General features: G+C 40.8%; 1 protein-coding gene across 2 annotated transcripts in view; it reads left to right on the top strand.

Moving 5' to 3' along the window:
- The window catches only part of LOC136427445 (CUB and sushi domain-containing protein 3-like), a 328,428-nt gene extending 315,272 nt beyond the window's left edge, over positions 1-13,156 (top strand). For both annotated transcript variants that reach the window (XM_066416298.1, XM_066416299.1), the window contains exons 62-67: positions 6,038-6,265; positions 6,402-6,502; positions 8,423-8,504; positions 10,991-11,120; positions 11,404-11,500; positions 12,267-13,156. In XM_066416298.1, coding sequence (XP_066272395.1) covers positions 6,038-6,265; positions 6,402-6,502; positions 8,423-8,504; positions 10,991-11,120; positions 11,404-11,500; positions 12,267-12,296 — 668 coding nt within the window. In that variant the 3' untranslated portion in view covers positions 12,297-13,156. The remainder of the gene's footprint in view (positions 1-6,037; positions 6,266-6,401; positions 6,503-8,422; positions 8,505-10,990; positions 11,121-11,403; positions 11,501-12,266) is intronic.
- Positions 13,157-14,916: the final 1,760 nt, after the last annotated feature.

The raw sequence follows: 14,916 nt of genomic DNA, 5'->3' as shown, positions 1-14,916 counted from the left end.
GCCCTGCTGTAGGCGGTCTAGAAAGTCCTGCCCTAATACTAGTATCCCACCTGGACACCTGGATGCCAGATGGTAACACACACAAAGACTGAGAGAGACATGTTCCGCTTTCAAACCAAAGGTCTAACTGAGGGGATTTGTATTAAAATTTCCTTGCTAGCAGGTTGTCAATTGTCCTGGAGCCGAGGAGCTAGCTGGCCTGTTCAGGTCCTGGAAGAATTCTGGCATCCAGGCTATAACGTTGGGTAAAATAAATTCGTGGGGTACTTAAATTCGGGATTTTTCGAAAATGGGGTATTTAGGTATATGTGCTAGATGCAACATCAGTAATACCGCTAGAAATGCAAACTTGACAGACTAACGCATTCAGAACACTGTCTGAAAAGCTTCAATAACCATGCATTAGAAGTTGGCGACGTCAAAAACTCTCCGTCCCTTATTGACAGAGTCTGGGGGCTTCGTGGGAGACTCACACTGCACGGTTGTTCGCTGGTTTATAAGACAAATGTCACATCTCCTGCCTGCTAAACACAATTATTTACAAGACAACTTATTACAATCTCTTTTGCTAACCTGCAACTAGATTCTAAGTGTGATCAATCATCAAAACTCCTCTTTGTTGCTACAACCTACGGCACGTGTATTTTCCCGCCGCCATATTGTTACCCAGAATCATGTCGTCAAGCAGACGACAAAAGGTTTGTGAGGAACACTTTTTTGTCTAAATGTTGCGTGTGATAGTGGACTGAAGACGATATTTTCCTCAAAGTTTGCTCCTAACACAACAAGGAACACGTGGACATAGTAGTATAAACATTACTACGGCATCCAGCTAACTTGCCATGAATAATGTACACGTTGCCATGACGGTGGGGATCGACTTTGAGTGACGTTCTACCGACTCAACAAACGGGATGTTAGCAAAGGCCTGATGTGTGCGGTGCGGCCGTTTTTTCGTGTATTTTTTTACTTGGACACGTCTATATCCATAGCACTCTCCTCAAACCAAGGATGGAACGAATAGCTGCTGTATAAAATGTGATTAGCGGTAAGATATTCAAGACGAATCTTCTCTCCCGAATTAATGTGCACCCCTGTCCGACAGCACCGTCATTGTGCGTGCGACGGACGGTAGTTTTAAGTTAAAATATTATGGTGTCAGCACGACTAGAGACAAAATCTACCATATATATGATTAGTGCAAAGATAGTAAATGATACAGACAGAATAATAGAAAAAAAGGATGGTTTATTGTTCTGCTAGATTGATTTCAGTCAACCATTATCGGAAAAATCCCGAATTTATGTTACCCAACGTTATAGGAATGCTTTCTTTTTTCATACCCCAAGCTGTTTTTGTTGTGTTCCTAATTCTGTGTGTCTAGTAAGTGTTTCCACATACTAGTACGTATTTTGGCAAACATAACTCACAACATGCAAGAAGCTACGGATAAAGCACATTGAAATTATTAATCCCGATTTATGAGATTCACTGTACAGAATTTATGATTGGTAAAACATAGTAGCTCTGAAACAAGCTGTGCGACGTGTCAGCAGTTGACCCTGATCATAAACTCTTCCCTCCGAAAATTTCGGCAAATTCATCCCACGTTATTTCTTCTGTAAACGTTTCTGCTTTTTTTATCGCATTCTGTTGGTATATGGCCTCACAGACAGGTAGCACGAGGAGGCTTTCAGGCCGCAACAGCCAAAAGATATTCTGGTGTGGAAATAATAACATTTCAGAAAAGTGTTATGCCATTCATTCATAGCAGAAAAGTTCTTTACTACAGAGCACTGTGCATGTTTTGATAGACGAAGTTCTGTAACAAGAATTTTGAAGAGGGCAATGTCATAATTTGGTTTCTGTAATGAGTTGGACTTAAAAACGCACATGTAGTGAATAGATAGCAAATACAGATAATATTTAAGTTATGGTCCTATTAATGTGTGTCCTGATCATTGCCTTATACAGTGTGAGGATGAAAGGGGGAAGCCATGATCAGAAAATATATAACGTGTATAATGTAAATTAACTTGAATATTGGTCCCCAGAATGATTTGATAATTTTTTCATTTTTTTATGAATACCTTTAAAGTGATTTTATTGAGGAGTTTTGGCCATTTTCAGACCAAAAACGTACATTTGGGCCTCCTGTGCTCTGGAATTACATCCAAATGACCATTCGCATATCTGGCATACATCACTTCAAAATACAATTTTGGGGGTATTTTGGGGAGACAATTGGCTCTTTTCCTCATATGACCATATGGTGTTGACCATGTGGCCATGTGGATTAATAGACTGATCCTGTCGAACACCATATCGAATGTATAGAAGACCCATAGAACCCCTTGTTCTATTCAGAACACCTCCGTCAAAAACAGCGCTGGTGGGGCAGAAATGGCACGTGTAAAGCAGATAACATATATCTGGGACTGACTACAATGCCAACTACTACAAAGTCCGCTAGCGCAGAGTTTCGCCTCTTCCGTTACTGGCGTGTGAAACTGGTTAACTTGAAAGTGAACAGGGAAGTAAAAGAAGGCATTTTAATTCTTAGTTACTAAATATCGGGATTGCGGAAAGAGCTGGCCCTGTCTACCTGGCCTGTCTACCCTGGCTATCTACCTTTTTTGGACCCCAAGGGTATGCATGGGGGTTTGGCCTTTAATGGAATTTCCTTGAGGAAAAGCTGGATCAATGCATTTCCAGATATATGTGTGTGAGCTGGATGGAAGATAATGGCTATTGGTGTTAGGTTGGGCAGGGATGTGGGTGAAGCTGTAAGAAAATCCACCTAGACTGGAAAAAAAAAGTACATGGAAGGAGGTTTTATATAGAAGGCTCTATATAAAACCTCCTTGGTACATATATACAATAAAATTTATCTGAAATATCAAACACAATTGAAGTGGAAGGGAAGACAAGGAAGAAAAGAAAACTGGTAGGATGAGCCGGACAACAATAAGACTTTTGTTTGTCATAACAGCTAAACTCTAAACAGATGTCTGACACTCCTGGGGGTTACTGTAGCTGATACTGACGAAATCTTTAGCAGCTGCTGTTCTGGCAAACCATTCTATCAGTTTTCTTTGTTTATCCTGTATCCTGTATCTGATACCCCTTCTATCTAGTTTAACAATCCTAGTACATTCTATTGTAAAGAAACAACCCAAAGGGGCGAGTACGCCGCTCCCGGGATTCGAGCCCCGAACTCCCGATCTGCACGGCAACGCCTTAACCACTACGCTAAAAGGTCGCGACCGGTTTGCCCGGTCAGTTGGAGGCGCTTGAACCCCCACTGTTACACTACTCCCCCTTTTCTTTTCAAGATTCGTCCTCGAATCTCCGAGTTCGATCTTCCCTGTGTGGCATACGTTTGCCAGGCTCACAGGGCCGGTGTGGGAACCAGTGAAACAAATCAAAGGGACGAGTACGCCGCTCCCGGGATTCGAGCCCCGAACTCCCGATCCGCACGGCAACGCCTTAACCACTACGCTAAAAGGTCGCGACCAGTTAGCCTGGTCAGTTGGAGGCGCTTGAACCCCCACTGTTACACTACTCCCCCTTTTCTTTTTAAGATTCGTCCTCGAATCTCCGAGTTCGATCTTCCCTGTGTGGCACACGTTTGCCAGGCTCACAGGGCCGGTGTGGGAACCAGTGAAACAACCCAAAGGGGCGAGTACGCCGCTCCCGGGATTCGAGCCCCGAACTCCCGATCCGCACGGCAACGCCTTAACCACTACGCTAAAAGGTCGCGACCGGTTTGCCCGGTCAGTTGGAGGCGCTTGAACCCCCACTGTTACACTACTCCCCCTTTTCTTTTCAAGATTCGTCCTCGAATCTCCGAGTTCGATCTTCCCTGTGTGGCATACGTTTGCCAGGCTCACAGGGCCGGTGTGGGAACCAGTGAAACAACCCAAAGGGCCGAGTACGCCGCTCCCGGGATTCGAGCCCCGAACTCCCGATCCGCACGGCAACGCCTTAACCACTACGCTAAAAGGTCGCGACCAGTTAGCCTGGTCAGTTGGAGGCGCTTGAACCCCCACTGTTACATATACTTAGATGTTAGTTTACAAATAATAGATTTTCTTCAAGTGTTGGTGGAGTTGCTCATAACTGTCCCTATCCTCCAACAGTATGATCCAGCCCACCCACAACTGGGATTGCCACTGACCCAGTTTTTCCTCAAGAAAATTCAATCAGATGCAAAACCCCCATGCATGCCCTTGGGGCCCAAAAAGGGTAGATGGCCAGGGTAGACAGGCCAGGTACACAGGGCCAGCTTTTTCCGCAAACCCACTAAATATCATGCAGCCAATACAGTGGGAACCCTGTCACAGATGTACGAACCCTGTTTTACACCTGCATAGGCTGCTTGTCAAAAACCGGGCGCTGATGCCCACCAACAAGGTAATGCTACGCGTGCCTACCGCTTCAAAATTGACCGAAAATATAACACTCTTACCGCAACTACATCCACCCCCTCATCAAACAACTCTACTCGGTGGATACAGCCTTCAACAAAGAAGCCATGATTGCATTCTTATTTGGCCCGCTCTGAAAGGGTTTCAGAGCCACAAAAGCTAATCCAAAGTCAGTGGCATTATTCACAACCTAGCCGCGGAGGCCATTTTTGGTCCGTCAAGCACTGTTTTTGACGGAGGTGTTCGAAATAGAATGGGGCGTGGCTTTGGGATCGGTCTTTTTGGTCAGCCAATGAGAGAGTGCCTTTCAGAATGCCGACAGATTTACTAAACTCAAGCTGATTTTCAATGAGGCGCTCTAATCTGCCAGGTGCAGACAGGCACAACTTCACTGCCCCATATAGCAATAACTTGTTTTCACTTATACCAAGTGTATGCATATTCCTACAAATGGTTGTGTGTCCTTTCTTTAGCAAAATTTTTGTAATGGTGGTATGTGTCAGTGTTACAGTACAGGTCATGAAATACACGTGTGAATTTCCCCGACATCAGCAGCACGTGGCGTTCACGTGATAAACGCATGGCCATGCCTTGCAAAATGTATCATCTGAGCGGGGGTCGCTAGGTTGTATCAAGCCTTCCTAAAACAGGCAAGAGTTTCAAACCTCGAATCACCATGGATAGTCTGAATATCAAAGAAAGGTTTAACGTCAGCTACGTCTAAAAGATACTAGCTATCGTGTAAGTTAGAAAAACATGATGAGGTATGCGGTGTTGAATTACAGATGAAATACGTCATGCATGACGCTTCCGTGCAACATGTTGTTACTGGTTCAGGAGTTTATTCTGTTATGTCGCTGGATGTAAACCTTTTTCATTGTTTTGTATAAAAGAGAGAGATGGCTATTAGGATCATACTTATGACGTTCTTTGTTGCTCATGAGAACAGGCTTTGGCATGATACACCGCGACATGTGGACATGACCCAAAACTGGACGTAAACTGCTCCTTCACGTAAATAGGTCATGTTACGTTACATTTAGCAGAAATTTGTGAAACTTTTGCATAACCTGAGTTGGTACCAAAGAATTGTTCGCTGGGTAATGCAAAATTGTCTGGACCCTCGGATTGTGGAAATTCTTCCGCAGAAGAAATTTAGATCTTCAGCAGCATTTCTGACTGGTCTTCAATTCAATTCTTTATTCAAATACCAACATTGCAGACATACAACAAACGTTAGCCTGGATGGCATTGATATTTACAATTGTCATTACATGGTCTTACTTTTTAATATATTAATATGTTTATTGCAAGTCCTTGCCCGTAGGCTAATTGCAAGTACATGAAACATGGAAGGACGGACAGACAATTGGTAACAATATAGCATGTGACTATTCTAATTCATAAATAGTTAAACGTTATTTTGGTATGCTACATTTTTACATACGGGTGATTTTAGAACAGTGACTTTTTGCATTGGGAGGGAAATGGGTGAAACATGTTGTATTTGCTTGTAGTTAGAGTTTATATTAGAAAGAAAACCTTCAAGACCAAAATTAACACATCCTTTATAGGCTCACCTACTGTCGGAATGATCTATTTTTCAGTTGGTACTAAACCTAGTGAGAAGCCACCTACTGTTCTCTACCCAACCACACCTCAACCCAAGCCCACTGTGAGTGTACAAGCCTTCGTAGAGGGGCAGATCTGGACTGGTTCTTATGAGTACAACAGGAGGAAGTTCCCCTGTACCCTCACCATCACTGCTGTGCTGCAGAACTCTTTTGGCATTGTTGGAGACTTTGACGATGGCGATTCCTCCTTCACTCTTGCAGGTGACTTTCAAATCTCTTGCTGCCAAAGAGTTTTGTCAAAGATATATGGGAATTTAGCTGCACCTAACTTTGCTACCGGTAGGTGCTTTTATACTGCATTGTGGACTGTGTTGATAGCATCTGTTGTTATTTCCAGGAACCTACAAGCCAGGAGAGAGTGCTCTGACCCTGAATGTTGGCACAGTCAACTCACTGGCTGATAATTTCAAGGGAGTTTCCATAACATTTGATGGATATGTAAGTTACAATTCAATAATTATTAGTCTTCATTCTTTATTCACACAACAAAGTTACAGCGACTTTCGTAAGGTGTTCTTCAACTATACTTACAAACATGTCTTAGAAGACGATACAAATGAATTATCCTATGTATATATATATAACAAGTAAATGAATAAATCAGCATGTTGAGTTAAAAATATCATTTACACTACTGGTTCTAAGGTTTGTCACAAATGCTGTGATTAGTTATGTTCATGCCTTGTTAATGTTTTCATGCAAACTATTTGTATGAACAATTAGATAAACAAGAAACCCCAACTGAGGTGGAGGAAAAGAGGGTCCCAGTCATTTGAAAAGTACACATTCCCATTTCAACACACAGACATCAGCTATCAAAACATGTTCACTGACAGTTTTTTTAAAGTACAGTCAAACCTGCCCAAGTCGACCACCCGGCGGACCGAGCAAAAGCGGTCGCGATGGACAGGTGGTCGCCATGAAGAGGATTCCACTCACATGTTTCCAGGTCGAGGTTTTCAAATACAGTACGTAAATGGATGGAAAATTATGTGAATTTAGACAGCATGACCCCCACCAGGTTCAATTCTGATTGACAGAAAGACCCTAAAAAAATTGCATTTTCCGTTATCGATGTAATAATTGTATACCGCTACATCGTGTACAAATTTTCGTCATAATTTTTACTACAAAACAATGGTTGCCTCGATGATCTTGCAGCGCCCTCCAGCATTCACATGTTACATTAAATAGTACACAGTCACACACACGCACATCATCGAAGTTTTAAGGACTAAGACAGATCCCTAGAAAACGCCTGCTGGTCCCAGCCTTTTTTAGGGCGCCGACCGCTGGATGAAAAGGTCAAAAAGTTTTCGATCTGACAACTAAAGATGAAAACGGAACGGTGCGATTTCGTCGCGCCGCCAAGCTCTGTGCGACCGCATCAAAAAGTAAGTCAGTGCAGCAGAACGCACAGAGTCCAATAAAAATTTGTGAGATTCATGGGAATAAAAAGAAAATAAGAATCTTAATTTTCACCAATAACTAGAGTATTCGTAAATGTTCATACACAAAAGCATCGTGTTTTAGAAAAGTCAGCGGTACGCCAAATCCAAAAGATGGCGTCGGGACCAAGGAACAACATTTCTCTCCCGATGTTTTGCCCACCGCGAAGTCATTTTTCGGCGGAATTTAGCAAGACACAGACACATTTTTGTTGAAAATACAAGAAATAGATAGTAATTTCTGTGAAATCTGACTTTTTGACGCCATGCACTACGTATTCGTTTTGAAAATTGAGTTTAAACGGAACTGAGTTTGCGTTAAACTATAAGATTACGATAGGCACAACAACATCACAAACATTTGTCTTTACAATGTTTATAGGGGGAACGTTTTATTTAACACTTCATGGAGGAATCGATGCTATAACATTGCTATTCCATATATTTTTGTCCTTTACAGTCTTGAAAACATTTCCGTGAAATCCGACAGCAAAATGATCTGATGTCACCACACGCTTAAAAATTAGGCGGCCGCCATGGGCAGGGATTGTGCTCTGTGCGGTCCCAATTCGTGGCGGTCGCGGTCGCGTTGGACGGGTGATCGCCTTGGGCAGGCAGCTTAATGCTTGTGCCTATGGGGAAAATTTTGGGGACCGAGAAAAAGCGGTCGCCATGGCCAGGTGGTCGCGTTGAAAAGGTGGTCGCCTAGGCAGGTTTGACTGTACAGTATTACTTATATCTGATCATGAGTGAAAATATTTCTGAATCATTACATTTTTTTTTTCTAGACATATAAGTACATCAAGTTGTATGCTAAAGTTGCATGATACTGTTAAGGGTGGATACCATAAAACAGCTACATCTGCTTTGTAAAAAGGTCCTCATATGTTTTATTTTTTTGTTTCTCCAGTTGTACTACATCACAGGGGGCTTAATGTACAGTGGAGATATCCTGGCACCAGACTTTGGGAGCTTTGACCTCCAAATCACAAGTTTGTGATCTTTCATTATTTGCAGTTACTGGAATATTTATCAATCACTGTTGAGACAGTGCTGCCATATCTGTACACGTGCACAAGTCATGGTTGAGTCAGAGTTTCTATATTTATTGGACTTACTCTGCTCTCTGTGTCTTTGCAAAAAATACAAGAAGATGGCCCAAGAAATTCAAGGGCATTGCGTATGGCAATGGAGACATAGAAAGTCTTTGTTTTCATCTGTAATGAGGGGCACCCTAACATAGCATGCCTTTTTGCACGCTCGAACTCACAGGGCTCATTCATCTGAAAAACATACTTGGATAAGAAATGCATTGAATATTTTTCATCAGACCTTCACATTCCATGTTACAAGCGGCAAACATATTGAGACATTTTCTTGAATGTAGTCCTTCCAATTTTATGCTACGCTAGACTGTGCTAGACAGTGTGCCCTAACTCAGCACGCTTTTATAATTTACTCATTTCAAAAGTTGGTGGTAAATTTAAGCAAACAGAAATAAGTATTTAATACTATGATATTCGAGCTGTCTTTTGACTTGAAAATTACAGATTGTGTGCACTTCTCACCTCACGTGAGGAGGGCTGTATCTAGCGCAATCCAGTTCATGTTTCGACAGGAAATGGACTGAATACACTGAATGCGGTGGCCCGACTTACAAAATCATTACATAAAAACGACACCACTAACAACCACAGATCTCTTTCTACTTTTTGGAAAAATATCTTCGACATCTCTCAGGAAAATTTTATTTTCATAGGCACAAATCATATATTAGAATGTAACAGATCTTTGGACCTCATAGTGCGTCTGGTTGTCCACCCATTTTCACGGCCACACTCCTGCGGCAGCGACGTTTATGTTTTTTTTCCATGGTAATGTTTTTACTCAACAAACATTTGAAGGCCCATATTTTTGTGAAGCTTTATTTCTTAATATGTGTATGATAAAGTTGTGTGACTGCTTGAATTTGTATGGGTCATATGATTAGTAGCACTAGCCGCCAGTAAGAAGTGACAGTTGACCTCGGGTATGCCTAAAACACCTCACCCGACCTCATCTGACCTCACCCAACCTCATACGAGTCTAAACTGTGCAGTGTATACGGGACAGGGACATTATTTGACGTTCAGGATACGTTAAATAAGCAATTATGGATACAAAACAAGCAGCAAACTCTTAGTGCTTTCCAGTTTTTATAACTAAAGGGAGGTCAAGACGGCTGGCGCAATGAATACACACTTCGTGCGTGTATTCAAGGCTGAAAAACACTTTGTGTACTGTTAGTTATTGTGTACAGTTATTGTGTACAGTTATTATAAGTGGATTGCGATGAAAATGTAATTAGCACCCACCGTCTTATCTTCTTGTCGGACAAAAATAAATAAAAAAGGTATGAAGAACTTCCCCATGCAGACCACAATTAGTGACTATCCAATATGGCGGACAGAAATCCCTTCTATCTTGGAAACGAGCGGAGTAACTTATAAAAACTGGTAAATACTTAGAGTTTGCTGCTTGTTTTGCATTCATAATTACATATTTAACGTATCCAGAACGTCAAATAATGTCCCTGCCCCGTATACACTGCATTTTAGACTCGGATGAGCTTGGGTGAGGTCGGATGAGGTGTTTAGGCATACCGGTTGACCTCAGTGATTCGGTTACTTACTGTTAAAATCATCTTTTTCCAGAAACAAGAATTGAATGATTGTGTACGTAAAAGTATATTTTGAATGCAAGTGACAGCTATGTGCATAGATCTTAGCCTCTACCAGGCTCCGGGGATTGCTGGGAAAATAGTAGAAATTGGCCAAATAGAGTGAATAGTATGCCAAGGGTAGTCTTGACAAAGGTCATAATATTGACCTTCCCTGCTTTAATAGCGGACTACCCTTGGCATACTATTCACTCTGGCCAATTTCTACTTTTTTCCCAGCGATCCGCGGAGCCTGGTAGAAGCTACATAGACATGGTTTATTTACCTTTCCAAGCTCCATATATAGTCAGTAGCAACAAACATGGCATACTTATGCATTATAAGATCAGTAGAAAATCCATGTTATGTTAGGATGCGGGCTATGTTAGGGCCCGGGGCCCCTGTTACAGTTCTGTAAACTGAGTTAAGTCCTGAAAATTCCAGAGATTTGAGGATTACAGTGTACATGATGATTTAATATTACATGTACTCACTAATATTGCATGTTAAGACGTTAACCATAATATATAATCACAACTTGTACCAACAGTTATAAATATTTCATATGATGATGAATATTTTATTTAATAATTTTGCTCACAAGGTAGCACTTACCAACAGGCTTTCGATCCGTCCTCGAATCTTTCTCAAGTTGAAATAACCCAAAGCCCATGTCACAATTGACCTGAATGCAAGTGTGATGTGAGTATGGAAGTTGAATTCAAATTGTACCAAGTATCATTTTAATTCAATGAGGTGTTAATGCTTTTCCTATGCCAGGTTCCCAGATACCCAACCCAAAGCCTCAGTCAGGTCAGGGTCTGAGTGGAGGGTCCATTGCTGCTGCTGTGTTGGTGCCCATCCTCTGTCTGGCCGTACTTGCCCTAGGAGTTTATGCCTGGCACCTCAAGTGAGTATTCCTCCTTATTATTGTAACATTTACACAAAGGCCTTATGTTGTCTGATGGACAGCTGCACAGATATATTTGTTAAAGCCTATTACTTTTTATAAGTTGCTGTTTGAGCTATGTGTCCAATATCCAGGAAATTCAATGTGGCTCTGCTCTTCTGTTGCCAATCAGTGCTGCTCGTCTCCTTAGTGTGTAATGAGGGACCTCACATGTAAACGTTACTTGGACCAAAAGATGAATAAACAAATCTTTATTTTACCATTCGTTCTGTGATTGACCCAGGCGCACTGGCCAGAGGTTCAGCTTCTTTAGCCGTTATGGTGATGGTGAGGGAGATGATGCTTCATTTGAAAATCCATGTTACAACACAGCTGAAGGGGTAAGTTGGAATATTTGAATGAAGAGATAAATACTAAGTAGTGGCATTTCTACTTTGAATAATATATTGAAGAGTTCTTATTAGGGGTGGGTACCAGTATTTTTTACTGGATCAGTCATAAATTAAATTGGTAGACCAGTTTTTGGACTGATTGGAGAATGGACAGTTCTTTAGTTCTGAGTCAAAATCACTCTGTACTTGTCTCAGACTGTCTAGAATTCTAGCTGCATTGTATCTTACATTTAGTACAAAAACATGTTTCTCTTTTGCCTTGGTATACCGCTGTACCCACAAAGCATGCTGCCAGTCTTACGCAATGGTTGCCTCCCTATATGGAGGTTTTGTTTTCAGTGTGTCTGTTTGTGTTCTTGTGTGTTCGTATTATTTGAAGGCACTTTCAGTAAAGTGTAAGGAAGTAGACGTCAGACGTGATAGAATTAGTCATATATCAGACATGGCAAATGGGGTCAATGGAAGAGTTTATCAATTCTTTATTCACAGTAAGGTATTATTTTTTGGTGTGACTGTTTGTCTGTACTTTCACAGTTATCTATTTTCCATATGTTAACCGTAGAGTGACAGGAAGTGATCAATGGATTTATTAACTTCATTCAAGAAGCTCTAGATTTTTCATGGAGGCGTAACATCTTTAAACTCTTATTATTATTTTGCAACCTTGCTAACAGATGTATGCAGCATGTCCACAAGTCAAAGGCATGTTAAGGAGATTTGATTGGTTCTTCACTTCTGACATTGTGTTTTTCAGGTGTCAGTGAATGTGGCAGGAAAGAACTGATGAAGAGGTTGGCTGTGTCGATCATAGTCACCCAATGACGGCTTACTTAGATTTTAGAAATACATCCAATATAAAACCGTCTCAATAGCAGATGTTTCACTTTATTTTCATTTTCATCCTACAAGCTTGGCTATGGACGTTTAATGGTCCTAGTAAATTTTCAAATGTTTTCATTGCAAAAGCATTCAAGAAACAGAGGTGGGAATGTTTGACAGTGTTGCGAGTTAGTTGGGGGGAGGGCCGTGGAAATGGACACCATATCACAAGATTGCATGGCAAGGACAGGTTAGATCTGTGATGGGTACAAATTTTTGACAATGACTATGCTGCTGTTTGAAATGAAATAAGTAAAACTGTAGAAAAGTGATGATGATATATACTCAAGTAGAATGCAGTGAAAAGCCTTGCCTACAGTGTATACAGAAAAGAATTTAGTGATACATGTCATAAATACTTTGTCGTTTGCTATTTGTAGATGGCTGTATATCCAAACAAATATCAGTCAATTACAATATCATGAGAAAAGTAAAGTTTAATTCATTACAAAAAATCAATGCAAGGCAAAGTTCTAGCCACTATGTGCCGTTCAACCCTTGTTTTTTGTAGCTTCATTACGTTCAGCATAATGCATGCAAAGCCAAAAACGTCTTCTTTAGAAATGTTACTACCGGTAGTTGCAAATGCTACTTCAATGGCTTCACTGAAATCTTTCTTCTATTACACAGCTAAATCCTTGTTTGCATGAGATATTTCTGTTGTTACTGAATATGCATTTTCTGAAATATATAAATGGCACAAACATACCTGTAGTATATCACAAAAAATGTTCAATTGACAATAAAATGGTCAGCATGTGGAAAGCTTTGCTGTGTGTTGCCATTGTTGATGTGTTAAGGTTATCCAGGTTATTTAAAGCAATGAAAAGAAGAACAAGAACTTGTGAATCTGCATTCTGATAAGCCAGATCTTTTGGTTTATTCTATTCATTTGCATTGGTAGAAACAGAAGAAACACAAAATGAAAAGTCTTTACTGGTACGTTGTAGTTTCACTGTTTAAGAAATATTTATCGGCCCAAAGTCAGGCAGAATTGATTGTTTGGATAGATGATATCCGTGAAGTCTTACAAGAAAATGTCAAAGAATAATACAGAATTCATAGTTTTGTATAGTACATATCATGTTCTGTAAGTTCAGTCATTTCTAAAACCATCTTGGCCACTTAGATTTTATATTGAAAGCAAAGCTTTGTTAGCATGTTCACATCAATTTTGCTGTGCCCAGATGATGTCATCCATATAATCAAATCTGTATGGCCTAACAATCATGGTCATAGTTTTACATATTAGGCAATGTTCAAATCCAAATTATGCCCAACCTTCAGCTGTTAAGGAACTTTCGTTAGACTATCTATTAATTATCTATCTATTTAGGAAAAGGGCATTACACACACATGTATGCCCATACCGGAAAAATAGCAAGCTGTGCACGGCTGTGGAAGGGAGGTATCCGTTTCGACTTTACAAAACATAAAATGCACTGTCATTTGGTCCTCCAATTCTACCATAATGGTTTATTATCTTCGCCAAGAAGATTATGTTTTCGGTTACGCCAGCTGTAGGATGGGTCTGTACGTATGTCAAGAGCATAACTCGAGAAACCTTTGATGGATCTTCATGATTTTTGGTAGGTGTGTAGTGGTTGTGCAAAGGAAGGTCAAGTTTTCCAATAGTATTGCAGCGGAATTTGCATGTTTTTGTTTGCATGTAGGCAAAAAAAGTGACGGAAACGCAAATGGATCTTCATGATTTTTTGTAGGTGAGTAGCGGTTGTGGGAACAGAGGTCAAGTTCGAAAATGGTTTACCTGGCGCTTTCCTGCCGTTGAGCAGCGAGCTGTGTATGTTTCTGTGTTTGTATGTCAACAAGATAGCTCAAGAAGCCGTTGATGGTTCTGTATGATATTTAGTGGATGGGTAGTGTTAACAAAAAAGAAGGTCAAGTTCGATAATGGGCCTTCTAGCGGGTACCTGCAGCGGAGTTTTAAAATTTTGGGGCATATTTTCTGCAAGTGCTATTGTCATGATTTTTGTATGGTAGATAGTTCATGCCACAGGAAGTAATTGTGGGTCCCTAAACGGCTTGTTTAGAACTGCAGTGGGTGTTTTTGTTTTGACCTTTGGACATGAATAACTTGAGAAGTCGACAGATCGTCGTGATGTTTGCTATGTAGAGAGCTCATATGGTCCTTCAAAAACACATAAAAACACGTCAAAAACCAGCCGGACCCACTCCTCTGCTTGGAGAGTACACTGCACCAAAACTGCACCACAAACACATATAATATCAACATACTCATATTTTTCATGACCAGTTATAACACATATCAGCACACTAGACACATATACTAGTCCCGTACCACCAAATGATTTTTAACTCTATCTAGACTGGACCCATTCGCCCCCCCCCCCATAATTTCCAATCGGTATGGTGTATGATCAAATTTGCAGGGGGTGATAATCGTGTAGATATTAACCACTCTCCATAATAAGCCTTGATTATTTGGCGAAGATAATGTGTTCGTGGAACTCTAGTTTCATGTTATGAAGCATTTAATTTTATAT

This window comes from Branchiostoma lanceolatum, chromosome 2, assembly GCF_035083965.1.
Source record: "Branchiostoma lanceolatum isolate klBraLanc5 chromosome 2, klBraLanc5.hap2, whole genome shotgun sequence".
NCBI classification, from domain to species: Eukaryota; Metazoa; Chordata; class Leptocardii; order Amphioxiformes; family Branchiostomatidae; genus Branchiostoma; species Branchiostoma lanceolatum.
The sequence above is the reverse complement of the archived record's forward strand: the minus strand, read 5'-3'. Positions and strand labels throughout refer to the sequence as shown.